Below are 27,473 nucleotides of genomic sequence, written 5' to 3'. Positions count from 1 at the left end.
ACTGTGGGGTAAGTGGATACAGAAAAATCAATAGTCAACTTCATTGTTGTGTACAGCTAACGTGAATAATGTAATTCAAACTTGTTTCTGTTGATAAGAAGTGAGGGACTAATATACTTCAAATCGTCATTTATTTCGATTTTTCTGATTGTTATGTATTGAACACGAGAGACTTAAAAATTTGCGCTAAATGATCCACTTGCCCAACCATGGTGGGGTAAGTGGATCACCAATGAAAAAATTCTGTTCTCAAAACAAATGTGGTGTAATTATGTATAGTAAGAATGATATTACTCTCGTTCTTGTTATTAGAGCTAGTAATGTTACATTTTAATACTTTCAAATTGGAAAGTATCTTTTTGATATTACGTTGCATATAAGCCTACTTTATATCAAGGTAATGCACAACATAACGGCCTACTTTTCCTAACTACAAAAACAATGCTGAAAAGTGCTACTTTTCAGCACTCATTTCGGTGCTGAAAAGTAGCACTTTTCAGTTCCATTTTGAGAGTCACCAAATCTGCGTCTCTCCATACTCATCATATTCCACTAAATAGCTCGAAGATTTATCGTCTCTTTATACGCCTGTATCTCAATTTTTTGACCATGGTCATGCGTACTACTGCTTCTGCAACCATTGGTCGATCGGTATCCGAGTAAAGGGAGATCGAGAGCCATTCTGATTTAGAAGCCGGTCACCCAGTGTTCGTAAATGATGATGTAGGGTAAATCCCAAAATATCCTGAACCTAACTTCAAACTTCTTCACGGTCCGTGCAGGCAATTTGGTACATGAGATATAACTTTAAAAAGTCGAAATTGTGTGCGGCGTCTAGTCTGGTCCCTCGTCGTAATCCGATCAATAGATTCTCGATTGAAGCGTGAAAATTTGTGACTGTCATAATTAAGATTCTCAGATTAAGATCAGGCTGCTGTGTCACAGCCTACATGATTGAAAACTACGGAGTCTATGCGTCGCATGAAAGGCCATGTGGATACTCTTGAAATAGGATTGTGCTGTTAAAATAATTCAATAGAACGGCATTTTTCATAATAGCAAAAAACGTTGTATGCAACTCGATGCAAAACTCGATTTTTTCAGCACTCGTTGTATTTATCCAACTCGGCAAGCCTCGTTGGATAAATGTACAACTCGTGCTGAAAAATCATCATTTTGCATCTTGTTGCATAAATAACTATTATTTAATCAAAATTTAATGAAAAATATGTATACATTAGATTACACTAGTTCGAACAAAAAAATAATTTGGAGAAAACTTATCCATTTTAACACATAAGTTATACAGAAGTATTGTAGGATTATTCCTAACGATATTTTCGAAAATACTAGTTACATTTACTTATGAATAAAAAACTAAAATCCTTCTATTCCATTTATGAAAATATTTGTAGCATCTGTCTGGAACAATTGATGAGGTCAAATAAGGTACGATATTATGCTTTCAATTGAAAAATTAGTATAGTTTGTTCTTTTGCAACTCAGCTGAGATAAACCACGAAAATTTTTGTGTGAATTTTGAAATTATTAATATTTTATATTTTTTATACCAGAAAGGTTAAAAAACTTTTTAGGTGGATTAATTCAAATTTTCTATGGTCAATTTGACAAATTTATGCTGGGAATTGAAAAAATTAAGGAAAACAACATTTGCGTATATTAAAAGATATTAAAATTCTCGTAAGCAGTCTGTCAATAAATGATAATAAGATTTGATCCTCTTACCCCACCCCATTAAAAAGTAGGGTTAAGTGTACCATGTATAATATATCTATATTTATTTTCAAAAATCACATAGTTTTCATTGTAATTCATTCAATTAAAACTGAAATGCTCACCATGTGTCGAAAAAATTAATAGTATTCGATTTTAGACACAGATACAATGGATTTTTGATTGATGGAAAACAATTTTCAAATTAATTAATTTTTGCAGCTAACAAGTTTGCTTGGGTTGGTGTACGTGTAGTACCAGTTTTTCAATAGTATCAGTATGGGCGTAAGAATATAACCTAAAACGAAGCAATGGTGCGAAAACATTCAACATATTAAAGTATTTATGCTTAATATTGACTTACCCCACTGATACACATCCCCCACTGTACCTTATACCTCCAAGGAACAAATCTCACAAACGACAGATGTTTATTTTTTTCAACACTTTATTCTAGTAGAAAACATAAAATAAGAAGATCGATTATGTGTGTCCTATTCTTAATATTAGAGACTTTAGAATCGCGGATAGTGGTAGAAGTCAGCCATTGTGACGGTCATCTTTGGATCCGATCCCGAGATGTCTCACTTTAAACCAAGATTTCATGATTACTTTAAGGATCCCTGAAACGACTTTCCAAAACAGTTCTGTTCCATAACTCGATATTTCTTTGAAGCTTTTCAGTATTGACTCATAGATGTTGAAAAGTAGGGGGAGCATTGATAAATTATCTATTAACCCCTCTACCGGCAGCTTCATTTTTTCACTACAAATAAATATCCAAACAGCGATAACTTGTTTTGTTTTTCGATGTTTTTGCACCATTTTTCCACAAATTCTCAAAAAACTCTTCTAATTTTAAATTTTTTGAGAACAACTCAACCGAGTTTTTTGAGGATTTGTAAAAAAAAATGGTGCAAACATATCGAAAAATAAAAAACTTATCGCTGTTTGAATATTTTTTATTGTGGTAAAAAAAGTGAAGCTGCTGGTAGAGGGGTTAAATTGAAGTATTAACAATCGAACAATAGAAGTAATACAACTTTATTTTGTATTAAATGCATCAAACATAAAATTTAAAAATAAATAAAACTTTTTTTGTAAAAATATTTGGTGGGCATAAAAATAAAACCATAAATATACACATTTCAATTCGTAGAAATTATATGAAGATGATGCAGATGCAGATATACAAATATTCGTCAATTTACTCAATAGCATTTTTGTTCATGGACACTTGGGTGCCCACCAAACAACAGAAATCTTATTTTAAGCTAGGACGGTTCAAAATTCAAAAAAGTTTGTAAGTTAAATCTCCCATATCTTCCTTATTATCCTTACGATAAAAATAACATTCTAAGGAATTTTCAGCTGTTTTGCTGGTGATTAAAAGGTGGCCCGAAGTTAATGAAGGTTTATATGAAAATTACTATGGAGAAATTTCTTAAAATGTTAAATTTCTCAAAACTCATTTTTCAAATCACAATAAGAAAATTCTTAAAAAACAGTTTTTTGTTTAAGATTTTTGCAGAAGTTTGCCGGACCATAATCCCACATGTAGCTAAATAATAGCAAACAAATTCGTGAATATCTCTTCTCCAACTCGCTTCAGCAACTTCCTTGATTATGGTTTCAAGAATGAGTTTTCACTATGGAATGATAAGTTTGTACTTACAATATAATATTAACGTGTTTGGAATATTTTTCAAAATTTCATAGTAATTTCCATATAAACCTACAGCGTCTTTGGGTCACCTCTAGATTACCACCGAAAAAGCTGAAAATTACATAGAACACTATTTTATCGTCAGGATGGTAAGAAAGATATGGGAGATTGGGATGTTGACCTTTTTTAATTCTGAACCGCCCTAATGTTATACCCCCAAATTTGTTCATTTGCCCCCCCAGAAGCTTGAAATCTTGAGAGGAATTCGTCTATTCTAAAGGGGGTTGAGGGCTACTAAACGAGCTTGAAGTTTTTTTTTTTTAGAAAATCGACCGAATATACGGAGAAGACTGTGCGCTGGGTGTCCTTCTTCTTCTTTGCATTACGTCCTCAATGCAATGGGACATAGCCTACTTCTCAGCTTAGTGTTCTTATGAGCACTTCCACAGTTATTAACTGAGAGCTTGCTTTGTCAAGGTTGCCATTTTCGCATTCGTATATCGTGTGGCAGGTACGATGATACTCTATGCCCAGGGAAGTCAAGGAAATTTCCATTACGAAAAGATCCTGGACCGACCGGGAATCGAACCCTGACACTTTCAGCATGGCTTAGCCGCGGACTCTAACCACTCGGCTAATGAAGGCCCCGCTAGGGGTCCTAATGAAGCGATTTGGAGTTGAGGAAAAGCTTGGTGGTGTAAAATTCACTTTGAAACTGTTTTTTATTTCGTTAGTTTCAACGAAAATAAAATATGTTTCAGAATAAATGTAGTTTTCTTCATTTCAAAAGAGTCGTCAAAACTTTTTTTTATTATTGTCAAAAATTGGAAACTAGAAGAGGCTTTGCGAAAAAATATAAAGTGATGTTCACAGGAGCCAAGATAGCCGTAGCGGTAAACGCGCAGCATTTTAGCAAAACCAAGATGAGGGTCGTGAGTTTGAATCCCGCCGGTCGAGGATCTTTTCGTAAGGGACGATTTCCCGACTTCGCAGGTCATGTAGCATCTTCGTACCTGCCAAACATTATACGATTGCAAAAATAGTAAATAGGTAAAGGAAAGTTCTCAGAGGAAATGCTTATAAAAGCACTAAGGTGATAAGCAGGCACTTCCTAGTTGGGAAGTAACGCCGGAAAGAATGAGGGATGTTCAAAATTAAAAATTAGATACCGTAAGGACACCATTCACCGCTCATGCTCCATGCGGTGGCTCATTGAATTCTTTTGAAAATTCTGAACACATTTCCGCAATAAAAGTCATCAACATGTATTAGTATACCAGAATGGTTTGATAAAGAATGAAATTCATATGATTTAATATTATATACTATTTAAAATAATAATTTTAGGCTGTTTAAGGCGGTAAACAAGAGTTGAACAATAGTTTGATTATGACAGATCGAAAAATGCTTCTTAGCTGTCACATTTTAATATGTTGTTGTACTATAGTACAAAGATAACAACCAGCTAATGAAAGTAAATTAATTCCAACTAGTTGTGTATATAGAGCCTCATACTTAGGATGAGCCCTACACATGTATCATTGGCATACGTGTTATTCGGTACCATTATAGGTTGTTCACATTTCAACTTCTTTCCTACAAAAACAAATGTTTTATCTTGTGTCTAGCGCAAAAAGTTGCGAAAAATATCGAAAAACCGATTTTTGGCAGAATGTAATGTGTTGAAATGCTGGTAAATGAGCGGTGAATGGCGTCCTAACGGTAAATCAAAAACCGAAATTCATAAATTTGAGAATAAAAATAAGTCTGCTCGAAATGTGTTAAGATCGATTTTATATCGTAAAAAATGATATACAGTTAATTCTCCCTTACTCGATATTCCGTATCTTGATATCGAGTTAGAGAACCATAGAAAAATTTGGTTATCATGGCTACCTCGATGGCCCCTTTGATCGCATTTGCACTCGTTTTGTGTTCTATAACTCGATACCTCCCTAACTCGATGGTCCCTTCAATATCGAGTTATGGAGAGTTGACTGTATGCATAAACAAATTGGAATATTGAAAAGTTAATAGACACTAATGCGGCCGTGAAGTGAGTTATGAGCGATGTAGGAGTCCCATTTCCCAGTTATATAAGTCATATTTTGTAAAACATTCACCATTAATGCATGAATTTCCTAATTATTTTTTTCTGCTATTCATAGATGCTCGAGAGGCACCCGAGTTCTTAAAAACCATAAACGAAATAATCGAGGAACGAGCCCGTCAACGGTTTTTGGAGCATTGGCAACGACTTCAGCTGAATAGGAATATTCTGCAAAGAAATGAAGCAACTGGTCCGGCATTCACCTATCAATCGTCACCCCCAAAGCATCCCGCAAATCCGAATGAACCAATCGATTTTGCCGTTGGCCCCAGTGATGCTCGCTTCTACGACCGTACAGTGAGCATCGTTGATTCGGACAACGCATTCGATAGCAACAATTTTGACTCTGACAAGATTCCCGAGCATGAGCTCATTATGAATCCAAACCCCAGTAGGAACGTCCCTCCTTCACCTCAGGATATCAAACCGAAGCTTCCCATCCACTATAATCAACATTCGCTAGACAATAAGCTGCGACACAAGGAGCAGATATTTGACGAAAATGTGTTCCCACAACGAGTGAATGGAGTTATCCAGAGGCCAGTGGAAATGGATGGCGCTGTGGCCATGTACATTGTGGCTCTGATTGGCGGAATAAGCGCAGCCGTTACGGTCGGCTTGATTTCCGTTGGAATTGGATGGTATACGTAAGTATGATGTATTATTTTCATGAAGTATCAACGGAGAAAACCAGCAAAACAATGATCTTTGAATTCAATATAATACGTTAGTTGAAACATCCTAAGATCGAAAGTGGTTTTTAATGCGTTGCATGGTTTAAATGGCTACAAAGCAATGCCATGCTGAAGACGCCTTGGTTAAATTCCTTGTCGGTCCAGGATCTTTCGTAAAATTTCTTTGACTTCTCTGGGCATTGAGTATCATTGTACCTGTCACGCGATATACGAATGCGTTAATGTTAACTTTGCAAAGAAAGCTCTTTGTTAATAACTGTGGAAGTGCTCATTAAAACACTAAGCTGAGAAGCAGGCTCTGTCCTAGTGGGGACGTTAATGCCAAGAAGAAAAAGAAGGTTTAAATTCAACAAAAATTTAGAAAACGAAAACGACATAAGTCAGCGCATGTAGCAAACCGAAGTAAATTTCCATTCACTTCGACACGGCCAACAGCACACTTTACACACGAACTGGAATCAACAGACGAAGACATAGGGTAACCAGCAAATATTTTAATGATAATTTGGCTGTTTGGGGCACAACTTTGAACATGATATTGCAACGAAACTACAAAGTATACAATGTTGCTGTCAATGACAATTTGATAGCTAACAAGATAGTGCATAATTTGTAGAAGAACTTTTTTAAAGGAAATCTTTGTAACATATCAAAATCTTTAGAAATACATGAAAAAATGTAGGTTTTTTTCGTCACTTTTTGCAAACTTTTCAATATTTATGCCGTTAAACTAGTTTTTACAAAACTTTTACTAAAGCAGCTAAGGCACTTTTTCATATCTCGGGAAGACTTATCGACCCTAAAAATATCTGCACTCCGGAACCAAACACCCTGTATATAAGCGAGTCAAGTGCCGTCTTATTCTTCTTGATTTGCATTCAAACTTTCATAACAGCTTTAATATTGTTCTAGATAAGGCATAAGCAATAACCTGAGATTTATGTTTCAGTCTCCATAAAAAGGCAAAAGCAGCCGCAGATGTCGACTATCCGGCTTACGGTGTGACGGGGCCCAATAAGGACTCTTCGCCTACTGGCGACAGAAGGCTTGCACAGAGCGCTCAGATGTACCATTATCAGCACCAGAAGCAGCAAATCATTGCAATGGAAAACCATAACAATATAGATAAAAATGGCATTCATTCCGACGCTGAAAGCGAGGACGACAATGAAGAAGGAGATTATACTGTGTACGAATGTCCTGGATTGGCACCGGTAAGTCCTTGAAGTAGAATGGTAGGTTTAATTTTTAGTTCATTTAGTGTACGTCTACGCCCCTACCCTAAGATGACGGTTTTGAATATGCAGTGTCTTCCCGATTTTGAATGGTAACTTAAATACGGCAACATAAAATTTGGTGCTAAAATCGGAAAGGCACTGTAAATATCATGATGGTGGTCAAATGGCCACTGTTTCTGCTTCACAAGCCGAAGGTCTTGAATTCAATCCCAATCCCAGGCCCATCCATTTCCTTGTACACCGTAGTTGTATCTTGAACTTGCTTGTACCTTCCACTCTTAATGTATCACAGTTGATCCATTCGTTCATAGCATAGGCCAGGAGAGGTTTGATGAACTTGTCATTCATTTTCCTGTCAATTTTCATACAAAATTTACTTTTTCTCTGCTATTCCCTGGCCTATTTGCAAGAAAGCAAAGACGGACAAAAAAAAAACCGTTTCCCAACGCTTCCATTCTTCCATCTTTATAGCACGCCTTTCCAAACGTCTGATAGATAAGCAGTCTGCTAACCAAATAGCAAGCCTTTCTGCTATAAAATTACCACCCCTACACCTTCCCGCATGAACTGGCGTAGATGCAGGGGTATATCTGGTCTAATTTGCACCATCAATTCCTCCTCCTTTCCCTCATTGGTCTGCATTCTGACGTGGCAGACACCAATATTGCCTACAAATAGAAGATCATCAGTACTTACACTTGTAACTAATGGGGCGATCCCTGTCCAGCACAGGTGAGACTCCCCTCTCTTCAATTGCCTCAGGGTCGGCGTACGCGTTTGACTCGACCAGTGGGATTCGAACCCACGACCCTCAGCATGGTCATGCTGAATAGCTGCGCGTTTACCGCTACGGCTATCTGGGCCCGCAAACACAAACACAAACATACTTTATTCAAATCTTCGCACAAACAGGTAGCTTGGTCCCACTTTCTTAAGGGTTATCTCCTACCTCACTTCTCCGTCTACTTCTTCCCTATCGGCGGGGCCCCTTTCTCACGCTCCGCTACTCTACCGTCTCTCCTTCCTGGACTACGTTCCGCTCCTTCTCGCTTTAGTTCCGGCAGGACACGGCCGGTGGAACCATGACTCCTCCGCACAGCACTTCTGCTTCCCTTTCCTCGTTCAGAGTGAATGGCTGGCTGGCACTTCGCTCTTCACGCTTCAGGCCGTTAACAAAATGGCCGCTTCTAGATGACGCCTATCGAATCGCGGTGGTAGCCTTCGGAGTGGCACGTTAGTGGACTCTGGGCCTACTCCGAGGTATGGCAATGGTCACGGCGTGCTTCCGGCGGTACTTCGGCCAACGCAGGCTCAGGCGCAGGATGTAGTGCTCGGCTGCCAACGTACAACAATGGGTAAACTACCGGTGAACTACGGTGAACTACGGGGTCCTGGTGGGTGGAGGGGGCGGAAATATGATGGATTTTTGGCGATTAATATGAGGGCTGCCTGGATTGGAAAGGTTAACGAATTACCTGGATGTAAATCCAATGTCGCTTCTTCCACTTTCCACAACTTATTTTCGCTTTCCCTTTAACTTTTTAGCCTTTAGCAACTAGCGTCGTACCGAAAAATCCTTTCCTTTCCTGTTGTATAAATGTATTTACTAACCTTAAAACATCCCCATACTAACATAGTTTTTAAAATAAATACAATATTTATAATGTAAACAATGTAAAAAAAGAAAAGATTTCGGCTCTGTTATGCCCTACGGCACCTGAGCCTTCCAAATAAACGTGTTAAGAAAAAAAAACTAGCGTCGTATTCTTTCGAATGCTGTAGTCTTAATGATTTTGCGATGAAGGTTACTTATCGACGATCGCGACCGTTAAAGCATTTTTCCGCTCATCCATATTCGCCCCATCATGGCCCGCTTTACACCACCCACAATGGCCCCATCCTTATGCTCCTGTAACGCCTGGTGGTGAGTAGCGGAACTAATGATGTGGCTGCGTTCTTCACAGTGGGAGTTCGAAAGTGTCTAGTTTTATATAATTTAATATTTTCTTGGTATTAGTTATTTGACACAAAATCACGATAGTCTCACAAATCTCTGACACTTCAACACACCACTGGTTACACACTGATGGTGTCTGTTAGTTCCTAGCAGTCATCTGATTGGTTACTTGTGTAAGTGCAACTGATCTAGCAATACTGAAGTAGCAACCACGGGCGGCCAATCGAGCTCAAGGAATGGTTAAGCGTAAATATATCATGAATTCAGGAGCACTTTCAGCAATTGTTGAACGGTGAGAATGAAAATGTAGCGAGGAACAGGATGAACATAGATGATGACGATCAATACCATAGGAGAGGTTAAAAAGGCTATCAGCGAGCTGAAGAACTGTAAGGCTGCTGGGAAGGACGAGATCCCGGACGAGCTTCTCAAGCACGGAAGCGAGCAGCTTTACCAGTCGATCCACCGAGTATTTCTGAAGGTATGGGAGGACGAAGAATTGCCCACCGGCTGGTTGGATGGCCTCATACGCCCTATCTACAAAAAAGGGCTCAGACTGGAGTGTGCCAATTACAGAGGAACTACCCTGCTGAATTCGGCGTACAGAATTTTGTCGCGCATCCTGTTTAACAGACTAAGACCGCTCGAGGAGTCCTTCGTCGGCGAATACCAAGCTGGTTTTCGTGAGGGCCGTTCGACAACGGATCAAATGTTTAGCTTGCGAATGATCCTAGACAAATTCCGGGAGTATAACTTGCAGACTCACCATCTGTTTACTGATTTCAAGGCGGCGTACGACTCAGTGAAAAGAAATGAGCTTTGGCAGATAATGTCTGAAAATGGTTTTCCGGCGAAACTAATTAGGCTGATACGTGCTACGCTGGATGGTTCGAAATCAAGTGTTCGGATCGCAGACGAGGTGTCAACCTCGTTCGTGACGTTAGACGGATTGAAGCAGGGAGACGCACTTTCGAATTTACTGTTCAACATTGCACTCGAGGGTGCTATTAGGAGATCTGGCGTGCAGAGAAATGGCACTATTATCACAAGGTCGCACATGCTCCTTGGCTTTGCGGACGATATAGACCTAATTGTCAGGCTTGGTGGTGTAGGTGCTGAGGTAGTGTTTTATGGGGATGTGTTTGAAGTTGTTGAAGAATTTGTTTACCTTGGAACACTTGTGACATGTGACAACGACGTTTCCCGCGAAGTGAAAAGACGTGTTGCGGCTGCGAATAGGGCCTTTTACGGGCTACGTAACCAGCTTAGGTACCGCAGCTTGCAAACGGAAACAAAATTCGCCCTGTATAAAACATTGATTCTTCCGGTGGCTCTCTACGGGCACGAAGCGTGGACGTTGAAAGAGGCAGACCGGAAAGCTCTCGGTGTTTTCGAGCGTAAAGTGCTGCGGACAAAACTCGGTGGGAAACTCGAAAATGGTGTGTGGCGCAGACGCATGAATCACGAGTTATATCAAGTGTACAAAGATGCGAATATTATCAAGCGTGTAAAATACGGCAGACTTCAGTGGGCTGGTCACTTAGTGCGAATGTCGGAAGAAAGAATTGCGAAAATAATATTCAGCAGGGAACTAGGTAGAGGTCGGCGGCTTCGGGGAAGACCACGAATACGCTGGCTGTACGCAGTGGATGAGCACGTGGCGACCCTAAACGTTCGGGGCAACTGGAGAAGTTTCGCCCAAGACCGACGAAGATGGAGCTCTACAATACGCCCGGCAATGGCGTGATGCTACGCTGTAGCCATCAAGGTATCAAGGTAGGTATATCATGAATTCTTACTTTATCCCAATAATCTAATATCCTTTCTATGGGACATGGGTTCAATCCCAGGTTCGTTCCTTTTTTCGTACTTTGTAGTTGTATTAATATGTTTCACTTGCTTTTATCTGTTGAAATAAAAAAACTACTACACAAACAAGGTTTCTGCTCTACACCGCAGGCTACTGGCTGATATTGCTATCACGTCAGCACCTCTCTTTAATTTAATGTCTGGGTATCAACATATTTACAATCTTCTCGCTTAACTCACTATCTCTACAATTTTTATCTCACAAGGGAAGGTCACGATGGTGTTACACGGGGTTTTCAACCGGACTATTTTTGTTAGATTCTACATGTCGATATATGAAAAACCCCAAAGCCTTTCGGGTGATGGACCAGTGGTGTAGCCAGGAGGGGCTCTAAAAGGGGCAATTTTGTAAGTATATTATATTATTAGGCTTATTGGAAAATTGGCAAAAATATGTTTTTGGTATTCTTGTGATGGTAGAGAACAGAATTGACAATAATGTATGATTAAAATGTATTTTTTCTATGCCATATGCGCAATCACGATGGATTTCTTGGTGGTATACTTTTCTAATAAAACCAAATCGGTTTTGGTGTCCATATTCCATGTTAGTTACGCCAATGGCATAAATATACATTACAAACCTACATTAATGACAATTTCGTTCATTACTATCGTATTAAATACTGAAAAAATCTTTTTGACAAATTTTCAATTGACTCAATAATATTATATTCGTACAAAATCGATTCTTTCAGAGCCTCTCCTGGCTACACCACTGGTCCATCACCCGAAAGGCTTTGGGGTTTTTCATATTTCGACATGTAGAATCTAAAAAAAATAGTCCGGTTGAAAACCCCGTGTAACACCATCGTGACCTTCCCTTGTCAGACATCTCCACTACAGGGTGTGTGATGTGCCTGCTCTCCCACACCTCCTCGTCACATAACTTCCGAACCGCACAACTGCCACAGAGCTGTCCTCTAAGCTCCTTTTGACATCAAGCTCCTCCTAGCCTCGAGCTCCTCCTGGTCAACTGCACTATCGTCCTCTTGGTCAACCGCACCATCCTCCAAGCTCCTTCATGCTATCGAGTTCCTCCAGCTCTTCCAAGCTTCTCCTCTCCGATCAGCCAGCATCCACACCATCAGCCTCGATCTCAGCATCTTGTCCTCCAACTTTTGGGCACCTTCCATCTAGACTCTACCTTCTCACCGAGATTCTGCCTCTTCGTCCAGGTACTTCCTCGTGGTCCCTCATTGAAGCCACGTCAGCCGATCCAGGCGTTCCTGGGCCCATAGCCTGTTGAAATAAAAAACGAATACACAAACAAGGTTTCTGCTCCATACCGCAGGCTACTGACTGATATTGCTATAACGTCAGTACCTCTCTTTTATTCAATTATTTACAACACAGATAACAGATGTTGAAGTCCGATTGTAAAACTGTGTAAGACAATTAACGGTAATTTTGAATGGCAACACAAGTAGCAGGCAGCAGCATCGTGGTGGCGCTGTCATCGCTTAGTTCCCATGACGATGTGAGTGGTGAATATGAAATATTTCAAAATACTGATATTCACCACTGACTAACGCAATTCGATGTTTGGCGGCGCTAGTGATTGCAAGGAGTTTCAATTTGAAAATTTTTGTTCTAGCATAAACATCTGTTATCTGTGTTTACAATCTTCTCGATTAACTCACTACACACTTAAATTATTTTACCGATCTCAGTAAAACTTTTCGCCGAGAACCCAACAGCTGAGAATTCGGTAATTTTTAACGCCGAATCTCGGTACTTATTTTACCGAGATTTCGGCAATCCGAACTTTTTGCCGAGATCTCGGCGAACGCTACCGAGATTCAGTAAACGTTTACCGAGATCTCGGTAAAAGTTTTACCGAGAATCGTCAAATTATTACCGAGATATCAGCTGTTGGGTTCTCGGCGAAACCGTTTAAGTGTGTACCTCTACAATATTCACCTCAGACTTCTCCACTATGCACTGAGAAAAATCTACACGTCAAGGTCGTGTGTTTTACTTATAGATTTGCGCAATGAGGAAAACCACATGATTTGAGTGTGGTAGCCATATGGATTTCATCATTGATTTCACGGTATAATAACATGTGTATCAACATTAGGTTGTCATGTGAAACAAACATGAATTTCCAAATATTAAATCATGAAACCCAACTGATTTGCTTATTGAATTAGAAATGTAGTAGCTTTAGATAGTCATGTGTGATAGAACATAAATGTCATGGGGCTGAAAGAAGAAATTTGGTAGAAAAACTTTTGCTCCCCAAAATATGGATCCGAGGCTCCTCTGCTTGTCGCAAACTCTCTTGATTTTTTTTTTCAAACCCGTGAGCCAGCAACAAGCGGGGCGCCGCAAATCCATAATTTGGGAAGCTAGGGATAAGCATATTCCATTTTTTTCGAAACTGAAAGCTATAATGTCTGTTATATGCACAGTAAAGGGTTTTATAATAATCTTCGGATGCTTGAGATACAACACCGAGTTGTTTCAGCTTGCACGCTCTGACAAACACTGATCAGAACTTTATTTCAAAAGTATGACGAACCCGTAGTGGCACTCAATCACTCACAGTGACCACTACAGTTCTCCCTTCTCGAGATTGTTATTACAATTCATTTAAAACATGTTCATATTTCATCTAACTGAACGAATTACTATTTACAATAATATAGACCGAATAAAATTCAAATTAATAGTATTCATATTCATCACTGTTCTTCTTACGCTTTGAACGAAGAGATCTTCTTAAATTTAAATCACTGCGATTACCAAATGCTTCATCTTGGTTACGTTTTCTTCTTGTTTTCCTTTGCCTAGACCCTGGTAACTGTGGAGGCTTATTTATCGGATCGAGTAGATCAACTGCAGTTGTAACCGATGGGCCATTTGGGCACTCCGTTCTTCCGACCGAATCAGTATGTGTTAAAGGAGTTCGAATAGGCACACAATTGCCTGAATGCTCGGTTACTGGCAAACTATTGCCATGAGCTGATGATCGTGACAAACCACTGTCAGAGGCTGATGAACTTGGCAAACTATTGCCAGAAACTGATGAACATGGCAAACTACTGCCAGAAATTGTCGAGTATGGTAAACTATTGCCAGATGGTGTGTTGAACAGACATGAATCGAAAACATATCCATAAAAATCGTTATCCAAGTCCTGGTCCTGATTCCGGTCCTGGCCATTCATCTTCTCCCTTGAACGTTCCTTATCCATTTCGCTAGTTCCACAAACGATGCGGTTAGGCGACTTGCGTCTCAACTTCAACTGTTCGCGATGAGCCGTGTATGTGCGTCCTCCTAGAGAGATCTGGAAAACATTGGGAGATATTTGTTTAAGGAAAGTAGCTTCCAGCCACCTTCTCACATCTGTCGGCTTGAAGTTTTTGAAGTAAATTGGATCCCCTGTTCGTAACTTGGCCAATTCATCCTTTTTACACTCGTCCGCATTAAAACCAATACTTTGCTCCTCTTTTGGAGTCGTCAGATGCTTTTTATAACTACTTTTTGGATTGACTAGATCGAGAATCGTTTTTGGTTTAAATTTAAACATTTTTTCAGAGGGAAAACTTGAGTCCTCTGTACATGTGTTGCGATAGTTAAACAAGAAACAAGATATTTGATCTTCAATGTCAAGTTCCCTCATTTGTGGATCGAGCAAAAACTTCTTCAACACCTCTTTTACTACACGTACCATTCTTTCTGCTTGGCCGTTACTAGAGGGGTGATATGGTGGACTTTTCATTACTTTGATGCCCTGTTTTTCCCAGAAGTCTATGAGATATCTGGAATTAAACGGAGGACCACCATCAGTCACAATGACATCAGGCAACCCAAATCTAGCAAACAAAGACATAAATTTAGATTTAACTCTTTTAGCATCAGTTCCGCTTCGCATAAACTCAACTTCAAGCCACCTCGAGTAACTATCAACTATGACAAGGAAAACTTTGTGGTCAAAGTAGAAGAAATCAGCATGTATCCTACTAAATGGACGACTAGTAGGAATCCAGGTTATTTGAGATGGTTTCTTAGGAACAACAGCCATCTGATTACAAGTATGACAATTTTTAACAAAACTTTCTATATCACTGTTGATTCCGTACCAATAAACTGTTCTTCTGGCTAGTTGTTTAATTTTGTGAATGCCTGCATGATTTCTATGAAGTAGTTTCAACACTGCAGCATGCAAACTTACTGGTATTACTACACGGTCTTGAAAAAGTAAACAACCATCCAACAGTTCCATATCTTGATGTTGTGAAAAGACATCTCTGAAACGTTTTTCCAACTTTTTAGGCCAACCATATTGTAAAAAGAACAAAACCTTTTGTAGAAATTCATCATTTTTTGTCTCCTTCGCAATCGTCATCCAGTCTAACGGTAATTCAGTGGTGATATTGATGTTCTTAACGTGATCACGCAGCAAATCCTTAGGAATTTCTTGAGGTAAAGGGAAACGAGAACAAAAATCTGCGTTACCCATTTGAGCAGACGGACGATACACAATATCAAAATCGTAAATTGATAATTCCATTATGTATCGTTGTAGCCGTGTTACAAAAATTGAATTTTTACCTTCCTTTCCGAAAATACCAATTAAAGGCTTATGGTCTGTGTAAACAATAAACTTTTTACCATACAGATATTTGTGAAACTTCTTTATAGTACTGACAATCGCCAATGCTTCCAGATGCAGAATCGGGTATGACTTCTGCGCATCATTCAACGAAAAGGATGTAAAACTTATGGGTCGCTCCTCTTTACCAACAACATGAGCAATTACTCCTCCTATGCCATATCCACAGGCATCAGAAACAACTACTATTGGTTTTTCAGGATCATAGTACTCCAAAAGTTTTGAGTTTAATAGTAAGTGTTTGCATAATTCAAAGGTATCATCACAATTTTTGCTCCAAACAAATTTAGAGTCCTTCTTCAACAAATTATACAACGTGCTGAGATGTGAGGATAAATTGGGAATGAAACGACCATAATAGTTCACCAAACCCAAAAATGCCTTCAATTCCGTGACGTTTTTCGGAGCTATAGCTCTACGAATCGTCTGAATTTTCTCAGGACATGGCAACAAACCCTGGTCCGTTAGCACATGTCCTAAATAAGGCAAACTTGAAACAAAAAACTTGCATTTCTTTAAATGTACTTTGATGTTGAACTTAGACAAACGTTCTAAGACCAAATAAAGCCTCTTCTTACATTCTTCGTAATCCTTACCAGCAATCAACACGTCATCAAGGTAACAAGAAACCCCCTCTAAATCATGCAAAACTTGATCCATTACTTTTTGAAAAATTGCTGCACTGCTAGATGCTCCCTGCGGCAGGCGATTGTATGAGTACAAACCTTTTATGGTATTAATTACCATAATTTTTCTTGAATTTTCGGAAAGACGTAACTGGGTGTAAGCTCCAGCAAGATCGAGTGAACAAAAAACCTTAGAACCCGACAACGATGCAAACAAATCTTGAACCAATGGAAGCGGATAGGTATTCGGTAAAATAACCTTATTTATGGCGACTTTGCAATCAATCACCATCCTAATACCATTATCCTTCTTCGCTACTATAATTACAGGAGAAGCCCATTCGCTGACGTCAACAGGAGTAATTACACTATCCCTCTCCAAAGAATCAATATGTTCAATAACCTTATCTCTTAAACGATATGGGACTTCATATGCTCGCCTAAAAACTGGTTTATCTTCCTTCAAAACCAAATCTGCTTCAAAATCTTTTATTGGAGTGGAGAAATCATTATCAAAAACATTTGGAAACTTACTTTTTATATCCTCTTCAACGGTAACCTCCCTCGTCACGGTTGTGTAGTTTACAGAAACTGGTTGGAAGGCGTCTCTCCATGCTGAAAAGAATACGTCTAGCCAGTCACGCCCGAAAAGTGGTGTGAAGATTTTTTTGCTTTCCAGGACCACTAGTTGAACTGTTCTACGCTGACCATTAAGCTTCACCGACACGTCGAACTGACCAACGACCATCAAATGAGCTCCATCGACGACTGCCAGCTTCTTTACCGCCAGAATAAAATCTACGGCTTTTTCGCCAGGTTTCTGCACCCTCGCATAAAATTTGATACGTTGGACTAAATCACTTTCACTTTTGTCGAAACGTTTACGTAGCGAATCTGTCAAATCTTTGTATTCAATATCTTTCAAGTTTCGGCCAGGGTACAGCAACCTGAGCTCACTGTAGACAGCGGTACCACACGATGCAAGGAATGTAGTCTTCTTATCCCCATCTGCTACTTTTTGATGCAAGTAAATCCACTCCAGTTGATCCAGATATTGCGAGAAAGTTATGCTTCCATCTGGATGGAACGGTTCAATTGTACTCATAATTGGCATTGCCACTTTAATAAAAATTAGAAACAAACAGAGAAACGGAAAAAAAATCAACTTCTAAATTTGTATAATTTTTGATATTTTATGAAAAAAAAAAAATATCAACTACAAACACATAATATGTTGTACTAACATAAATTTTAAACTACTCCCAGAGAGACACAAATGATGAAGAAAACAAACTTAAATTGCTCAAGTTTTTAAATAACTTCAGAAAAAAAAACAAACACGCGCAATCGCAATCACAACAAAACAAAATAAACCAAAAACGATAAAACAATTTAAAACATACCTGGTTAGTCAACGTGTTGTCTTCAAACGATGATGTGGACCAGTCTAAGCGGTACCAAAAACTTCAACACACACTACAAGCTTATACTGGGAATGGATGCTGGTTGACGCGATGAAAATTTCCAAAGCTATTGTGGTCAGCTACAAAAAACTGATCTGCGATGCCAGGCTTTGTCTCCGGTCAAACACACAACGCTATTATATTACGCCAAACTGAACAATGGGCGATGCAGTAGAAGCCGATCTTAAACACACGCGTCCTTTGCGATTTAAACACTTTTCACAGGTTTTACTTTTTTTTTTATGAAGAAACTCTGTAGTAAACTATTGGAAAACTTTTTCGCAAAACGTGCGAATTAAACACTGCTGTGATGAGATTTCAACATAAACTCCTTGCCGCCTTGGCATCACCACACTTGAGATGAGCGAAACGGCTTTAGAAACTGTATCAGTAGAATTAAATTTTACCAATAACTAGTATCACCTCACAAAACTATAATTGTTCTTAATCACAGCTTAAACTTCAACTGAATTGAAAAAAAAGAAAAAAAATATTTCACCTCGTACGCCAGTTATAATGTCTGTTATATGCACAGTAAAGGGTTTTATAATAATCTTCGGATGCTTGAGATACAACACCGAGTTGTTTCAGCTTGCACGCTCTGACAAACACTGATCAGAACTTTATTTCAAAAGTATGACGAACCCGTAGTGGCACTCAATCACTCACAGTGACCACTACAAAAGCCAGAAAAATCTGTTAGTGGAATCCGATTTTTCTACTAAACTATACATTATAATCAATGTTTTCTTATAGAAAGGTAGAATTCTCGTACATCGGTCAACTTCACTAATAAAAGAAAAATCGAATTCATAAATTTTCATCTAACACTTTCAGCTTCAAAATTTGCTTCTTCTCTTTGGAAGCATGATGATGACTGTCGTTCGACACGAGGTCCAACCGCAATTCAGTTCACTAGGCATCCCATGGGTTGATCACAAACAATTTAGAAGCTTTGAACATGGAAATCGATAGCATAGCTCATGGATTTCATCATAACAATCTCATTGCGCAAATCAATGAATCGACCAACTTGAACATGATGATTATGACACAAGATAACCATAAGCAAAACACACTGAATCCGTGTTGGTGTGATGATCTATGCGTCCATAGGTTGACACATACGAATCTGAAGAGAAAGCTTCGGGAACTTATGTGGAAAAAATATGGAATCCCTGTTGTCGGTTGATGAATCAATCCATGAAGCAAAACACAGGAATTTAATGTGTAACACACACGAAGTTTGCAAGAAAATCATAGCAAATCGATATGGACGTTCATGAATCGATCCATAATTTTAAACACACAGATCGAGCGTGTGGATTTTTATCAGTGTGGGGGGTGTGATGTACCTGCTCTCCAACACTATCTTCCACTCTCAATCTATCACACTCAAACCACAAACAAACAAACGTAAAACATAGAACAAATTTCTTCAAAATTCATCGCCCAGTTTACACCATCATCATCTGATGAGCATGTTGCACGAAATATTATTTCGTGACCTGCAGATGGCGGTAGTGTGAAACGTCAAACAATAGAAGTAATAAATCACAGAAGAAGAATGTCGCTGGCTGAGATAGGCGGGGCTATAAATGTCAACGCGAAAATGTATGCAGTTTGACACTTATGTACCCAACATGTTTCTGAGCGAGAACCAAGGGAACACCAGCGACATTCTTCTTCTATGATTTATTATTTCTATTCGTCAAACATGTTAATCACGGCGCCCCGTGGCTACACCCACTCAGGGTCGGCGTTTGCTTGCTTCGGGAGGACACACTAACCTTTTCACCGGAACTGAAGGGGACAATACAAAGTATAGGCAGACCCACTGAAAGGGAAACCAAGGCGGTCTTCAATAGAGTAAAGCGGCACAGAACACAATGAAATTTTACTTAAACATATTTATTTAAATAAGTTACATTGATAAGGGGGGGAGAGGGTAATCGTTGCGGCCGTGCAGGTAGTAGCGAGAGAGAGAGAGGAGAGGTTCTTGGGGGTTACTTGCCACACTTCAGGAAGCGCTAATTTGTAGATCCACGTGCTTGGTCCTGTGGGTTCTTCGGGGCGTCATCTTGGCTGGGCGGGTTCGGTTCCAGCAGCTGGGACTTCAGGGCCTGATCTTCGTCGTGGGTTAATCTTCAGTCGGGGATGTTCGTGGGTTATTCCCGGCCTTTGACCGACGTCCGAACGCTCACCGACGGGGCTGTGACTCATAGGATTTTGAGCTACGGTAAGCGGGGCACGGTGGTAGGGTCGACGACCAGAATGTTGCGGATCATCCAGGGTTCTTCCAGGCTCCAAGGTGGGTTTCACGGACACTTCTCACACCGTTGTCGGACTTTGGATTTTCCCGCGCCGAAGTTTTCCCTTTCTGTTCGCACACGCACTCGTTTTTAAAAAAAAGACACTACACGTTATTGCTTCCAGTGGGCTATTTGCCCTTTGAAGAAAGCACCACACTAGAGACAACGGACTAGCATGCAACGCCCAGTGGCACAGTCGGAAAATTTTCCTCTCGAAAAGTTTTCGGCCTGAGGCGGGAATCGAACCCACACTCCTTAGCACGATGCGGCTAAATGCCTCGGTGACACTAACCGCACGGCTACGAAGCCCACTTTCTATTTCTATCCACTACTTTTTTTTTTCTTTCGGAGTACGGTTCAGTTTCATCCGTGTTCTTCGAGCGTCAATTACTTTCTGCCCTCTTTTTTCCCAGACTCTCCTTTCCTCTCCATTCCCTTCTCCTCTCTTCCTCTTCTCTACGCTCTTCTCTCCTCTCTCTTGATTTGGTCCCGGAACTGTCATTTGAGGCAGGGATGCCACACCCGTTGAGTCAGATTTATTTCAGATAGGGATGTGAAACGTGCCTAACCTCTTGCTAATCATAGTTGTAATAAGGGAGGGTTGGACCCTTTACTTAAGCATTACAAATTATTTGAGTTATACATTTCTTTTTTTTATTTTACTCCTTTTGTCCCTATTTACTTTCTTATGGCTACTATAAACAAATCTCCTAACTGGCAAAATAGTTTGACTACTTCTTGGCCTCCATAACGTGGGTGAATTTAATTGGTTCCGATCAGTCGGTAACACACACGAAGAAAAACTATACGTGCGCCTCTGCTTGTGAGATTTGTAACATAGTGAAAATCGTTAAGGTGATTATAAAACGAAGCCACACCTCAAATTTTCAAGAGCACAAGACATGAAAACCAAGCAGCGCTTCGCGTTGAAAATTTATCCCATCCCACCAGCAAGCAAGCAATTTGATTGATTTTCAACGCGAACTGTTGACAGATTCTCTAGTCCATTCAAAGTTTGGCTTCGTTTTATAATCACCTTTAAAGCATCGACACCTCACGATGGAAATTTCGTCAGTGTTACGTCTTTTTTGTCTATGATCAAACTATTCATTCAAATAGCAAACGCTAGAACCAGAAAACCGTTTCCCTTCTTCCATAGAGATAGGAAGAGATCGAGACAAAGATCAAATTTTTGATGAATACTAGATTGAAAAACACTCCGTTGCCAAGAAAGTAATACACAAACAGACGTCATTTTTGCGCTCCTAACTTGTTTTGAATCCCAAAACTTTGGTCTAGTAACCTTCGATATTGGTCATATCGACATACGGAGAGAAAATTGGGAACAAAGAATCAGCAGAAACACATCGAGATATGGAGATATCGAGATAAGGAGGATATCGAGATATGGAGAGAGAAAATGTATGCAAACTGAAGGGACCTATAAAATCATCGACATAGGGAGAGATATCGAGATGTAGAACATCGAGATGTAGAGAGTCGACTGTATGTGCAACGATTCCGTATAAGATGTCGTCAAAAGGGCTTTCCTTAGCCGAGTGGTTAGAGTCCGCGGCTACAAAGCAAAGCCATGCTGAAGGTGTCTTGGTTCAATTTCCGATCGATCCAGGATCTTTTCGTAATGGAAATTTCCTTGACTTGCCTCGGCATAGAGTATCATAGTACCTGCCACCCGATATACACATGCAAAAATGGCAACTTTAGCAAAGAAAGCTCTCAGTTAATAACTGTGGAAGTGCTCATAGGAACACTAAGCTGAGAAGCAGGTTCTGTCCCAGTGGGGACGTAATGCGTACAGAAGTGGAGGCGGTATATGTGCATAATTTCAGCGGTTTTCAGATCGTGCTCCCCGGAGCACTTGGTGCTCCGCGATGCCTTGGCAGGTGCTCCGCGACCGTTCTAATAATTTGTACCAATGCCTTGAAATATTTAAACTTTCTATTTAAAAATGCACTTTTAATTAACCAAACCAAGCCATACCTTGAATTTTCAAGACTACAAGTTTCGAGAACTAAACAATCGATTTTGCTGTAATTTTTCTCGATGAGTAACTTGCTGGTTGTAACTCAATAATCAAATTTTTACTCAAGACCACTGTTTTGTTCGCTAAATTCGTGTTCCTGAAAATTTTAAGGTAGTTTTATTTCATCTTCACTTTATAATGTTTTTGACGTTATGGTGGGTGACGAAACACAGTTTATAAGGTGCCAAAATTATCGAACTTTTATATACCTTAGGTACTTTTACAAAAACGTTAAGCATTTGGGCTAAGATTTTTTATTTGAAATTCGAAACCGTCGAAAATGTTCCATACATTTGTGTATACGACAATTTCACCAACCAAATTTGCAGTTTTTCCTGAATTATACTTCAAAAATAATAAGTTAAATCAAATTTCCCCCAATACAATATTTTGAACCTTTCGGTGTGTGAATGTATTGTCGGGATACTTATTTATCTTCATGGACAAAAATCTGATGTACCGTAAAACGGGGTAACATTGATCGGAATGACGTTCCTCGCAAACAGCACGAATCAACATTTTTCTTCGAAACATTTGCAATGTATGAATGGTTCTTCTCTCTTATATGTTAATAAATTTATAAAAGCTAACAGTTTTTGCAAAAATAAAATTACATTCATGCGAAAAAAAATCAACTTTTCGCAACAATGATTTCCTTGATTATGAATGACACTTAAAATTCATGAAATTTATACTTCATATGAGTTCTGCCTGTCCTTTCTTAGCCGAATGGTTAGAATCCGCGGCTATAAAGCAAAGCCATGCTGAAGGTGTCTGGGTTCGATACCCGGTCGGTCCAGGATCTTCTCGTAATGTAAATTTTCTTGACTTCTCTGGACATAGTGTATCATCGTACCTTCCATTACTCAGAGGCACGCTAAGCTGACAATCAGGCTCTGTCTAAGTAAGGACGTTAGTACCAAGAAGAAGAAGAAGAAGAAGATGAGTTCTGCAAATGATGTAAGCGAGGAAAATGCTGTTTTACTCAAACCGGCATCGCTGTAGACGATCCAGTTGTCATAATTTTCATGAGTACGTTTAATTCATCAAAATTGTCGAATCATTATATAAAATGCCGAATTTTCCTAGAAAATTGCCTACCTATATCCGTTTAGGGAAAATTTTGACACCGTTATACAAAACTAGGAATATTTCACGAGTGTTATCAAGATTATGAATATTTCCATGAGTGTTGAACTTGAGGTTGTTCCATTCAAAGACATTAATAGATGCCTAAAACAAAAAAGAAATATTTTTCTGCCGAAAATCTCCAAGTTGTTCGGATTAAAAGCAAAAGTCGAATGTTTTTAACCAAAGCAATTCTGCCGTTTCCAGGCCACGAATTTCGATTTTTTTAAAGAAAGCCTAAGTTGAAGTCCGTGATAAAATAAAACAAATCTTTTACGATTAGAGTTAAAAGTTTAAAATAAAATTAAAATTATTGAAAGATTGGCCAACAGAAATCTTACTTCAATGTTTTCATAGAAATTATAGTGCCAATTCAAGCTTTTAAAAATCGGGATTTCAAAAGGAGTGGTGGTGAGGAACAGGTGCTCCGCGCCACAAATTTTATTTCAAAAAGTGCTCCGCGAGCCAAAAAGGCTGAAAACCCCTGATTTATATGATGAAAATTAACATACAATGCGAGTGTAAAGATTTTATTACGAATTAATCTGTAACTATACTTATGTACGACTTAGTTTATGAGAACAAAGTTGATTTGACAGCTGCTACGGATTGATTCGACTTTTTTGCACGTTTATACGGAACGAAACAAAATGCACTGATGAACTCAGAAAATAGCGTTCTATGTGAGGAAATTCATCAATCAAACGATTTCATTCACCATGTTGTGCGGGTGTGATGTAATTCGCACAAGTAAACGACTTTTTACGTAAACTGTTATGCGACTTCTGGTTGTCTGGGCAAAGCAGCCACTCTGCCATAAAAAAAATACTTACACCTTTCTGCATGAACTGGCGTAGATGCAGGGGTCTGGTCTACTATGGGCTAGTTTTAAAATGCAACATCAATTCATCTCCCTTCCCCTCATTGGTTTGCATTCTGTCTTGATCATCAGATCATCAGGGGGCACAGATAACCGTAGCGGTAAACGCGCAGCTATTCAGCATGACCATGCTGAGGGTCGTGGGTTCGAATCCCGCTGGTCGAGGATCTTTTCGGGTTGGAAATTTTCTCGACATCCCAGGGCATAAAGTATCATCGTACCTGCAACACGATATACGCATGCAAAAATGGTCATTGGCATAGTAAGCTCTCAGTTAATAACTGTGGAAGTGCTCATAAGAACACTAAGCTGAGAAGCAGGCTCTGTCCCAGTTGGGACGTAACGCCAGAAAGAAGAAGATCAGATCATCAGCACTTATACACTGAGGGTGTCTATTAGTTTCAAGCAGTCATCTGGTTGGTTCCTTGGTAAGTGCAGTTTGTCAGGCGATACTGGAGTAGCAAGCACGGGCAGCCAATCAAGCTCAATCTAATCTAATACTCGATCTCTAATCACAATAATTGTCTAACGAACTTTCCCAAACGACTGTAAAGACGTGGCTGGTGCCAAGCTGATGTTAGTTTTGATGCTCATATTAGTAAAGTATTTAATCAGTGTTTTTTTTTTTGCTTCTTACAGACTGGTGAAATGGAAGTCAAAAATCCGCTGTTTCTTGATGATCCAACAATTACCCCAGGAACTAATCAAATAACGATCGGAGCATCTACCACACCGACCAAGATTACCATCGATGAAAGTCAGTCAGATGACCCACATGTAAATTCGAAAAAGTAATTTCACCTACCAAGCTTCTGGTAGCTTTTTGGAGATCGTGGAATGGTTAGGCCGGTTCGCCGGTTGTGGTTTATAGGTGTTAGAGCTCTCATGACGACCTAGATACATTCTCTGTTGATGGAAAGAATGTGAACTAATTAGCATTCAACAATGACTATCAAGCACAAAGTGCTGATTTGAAAGAGTCTTTGGTTATGTCTTGTTATAGTTTTGTGTCGGTTATTGAATAGAAGAATAGGCTATGTTCAGGAATACATTAGAAAGAACGAGAACCGAAGATCAAATGAAAATGAATGTTTTAAATTACCAAAAATATAAAACAGATCTACCGATCCAGGCTGCACGTAAAATCAGAGGAAAAAGTATATAATTTGAACAATTTGCTCATGGAATAAATAAATGTATTAAACATACACTCTAACTTTTTTAGAAATTACAAATTATAAAACACGAAAATCTGAATTAATTTTAAAAGATTCTGATGACATTTTTATGCATAATTTATGACGTTCGATTGTTGCATTCAGTTCAGTTTTTTTAGGCCAGAAACACATTTCTACTCAATTTTTTAAAGTTCTCTATTGATTACAATATAGTTTCTTTTGTTTGTGTGTTAGTCTCAATCTAAGCTTTGAACTCAAAGAATGGATGGAGTATGTTTCTCGTCTTACTATTACAATGTCAGGCAGGACGACGTCAATTGTTTTTTTTTTCCAAATAATGATGAATTATAAATCGTCATTTGAGCGAGAGAAAATACCAAAGTAGTCGCAAGAACACGCTTCATTGTGTATCAGTCAATAAACGATTTTTTCAATGAAAATCAAGTTTGCTTTTCCGAAATTTTCAGATTTTATTACGATGAATCATATTGAGCATAGATTACAGTTTGTTTGTTTTATATATTGAAATTTTTTGTATGCATTCAATAGATTTGGAATGAATGGAAAATTTAGAAAACTAAAATAACATATTTTTTGCCAAATTGTTTTCTAAATATGGTTCAGACATTTTGACTAAGTTTGTTAAAAAAACGAAGCACAGCGTTTCAAATTATATATTTATTTCTTTATAGTATAAGCACGATCTTATATAATCAGTGCTGTTGAATTTCAAAATTACAAATTCAGAATTGTTCACGGAAACACATGCTTTGCGATGACGTTTTTCACAGAGAAGTGAGATATTAGCAATATTGAAATGTCAAAGTTGCGTGACATGATATTTAACAGCACTGGACATAATCGCCTAATATGAACTGGGTGAACAAAAACTTCCCAACAGCTAACGTGAACAAAAACAATAAGCTAAGTACATAAAACACAACGCACTGATCGTATCTACAATGTATATGGAGAACACAATAATACGTGAAATATAATTTAATATGTTTTTGAAACTCAAACTCTTTATAAATATGTGCAGTGAACAGTTTCATCATGAAACTGCATAAGAAGAGAAAGAAGAAAAACACATAATTCAAAACTATTTTAGATAACAGTGGTTGAAGAAGTCATAGATTTACTTTCACCATATAATAGTGAAGAGAGCAGAGAAAATATTTTACTATTATAATTATTTATCACATATTAACAAGAAGCATACAGATAACAAAAATAACTTGACAGAAAATAGAAATAGATCTGTAACAGCATGCTTTATAAATGTTTATATAAAATAAAAGAAACTACCTAATGTATCAGAAAATACGGTCTATTGGTATGACTCCTCTTGTATTTGTATATGAATTATCCTATTGATACCATAAAAAAAACAAGTGATAGACGGTTAAAATCAATTATTTACAAACTTTTTATCAGAGCATTGCTGTTAACTAATTGAAGATGAGCCTCGCATCGTTCTACGAGAACATAAATTTTATGAAGAGCGTTTTTTTTGCTGATTAGCGGTTCTCTAAGTCTCAAATGGTTGCAACCTGGGAGTTGCAACTCATTCCGATGGTACTCATTGAACTCTTTCTTATATATCTTCAACAAGATCTTTAGTCGCTAACTGGATTATCGAAATGCATACATTTTGCCTTATGAGAAATGGAATATTTTTGTGACATAAGCTCGTTTTGTATATTGTTTAGGCAACGATGTACGCACTGGTCTATTGATCGTAACGTTATGGATTCAATTCCAGGCCGCCACGATTTTTTTGCTTTTCAATTTTGTTTTTTGAGGAAAATATATAAAATTCAATCCGATTTCTTGTCCGATTCCATAGGCTGTTTCTATGTATTTCCGTAGTCCTAGTTTATCTTTTACGTCACATTAACCTTGAAGCTCATGTGGGCCAATTTTAGGGATATGATTCGATCCCAGGT

General features: G+C 38.7%; 1 protein-coding gene across 6 annotated transcripts in view; it reads left to right on the top strand.

Annotated features, from left to right (window-relative positions):
* LOC5575905 overlaps positions 1-25,574 on the top strand; it is a 37,552-nt gene extending 11,978 nt beyond the window's left edge. For all 6 annotated transcript variants that reach the window (XM_021844431.1, XM_021844428.1, XM_021844429.1 and 3 more), the window contains 3 exons: positions 5,569-6,157; positions 7,155-7,419; positions 24,986-25,574. In XM_021844431.1, the coding sequence (XP_021700123.1) occupies positions 5,569-6,157; positions 7,155-7,419; positions 24,986-25,141 (1,010 nt within the window). In that variant the 3' untranslated portion in view covers positions 25,142-25,574. The remainder of the gene's footprint in view (positions 1-5,568; positions 6,158-7,154; positions 7,420-24,985) is intronic.
* The last annotated feature ends 1,899 nt before the right edge of the window (positions 25,575-27,473 follow it).

Source organism: Aedes aegypti, chromosome 2 (assembly GCF_002204515.2).
Source record: "Aedes aegypti strain LVP_AGWG chromosome 2, AaegL5.0 Primary Assembly, whole genome shotgun sequence".
In the NCBI taxonomy this organism is placed as follows: domain Eukaryota; kingdom Metazoa; phylum Arthropoda; class Insecta; order Diptera; family Culicidae; genus Aedes; species Aedes aegypti.
This window is presented reverse-complemented; position numbering and strand designations above follow the sequence as displayed.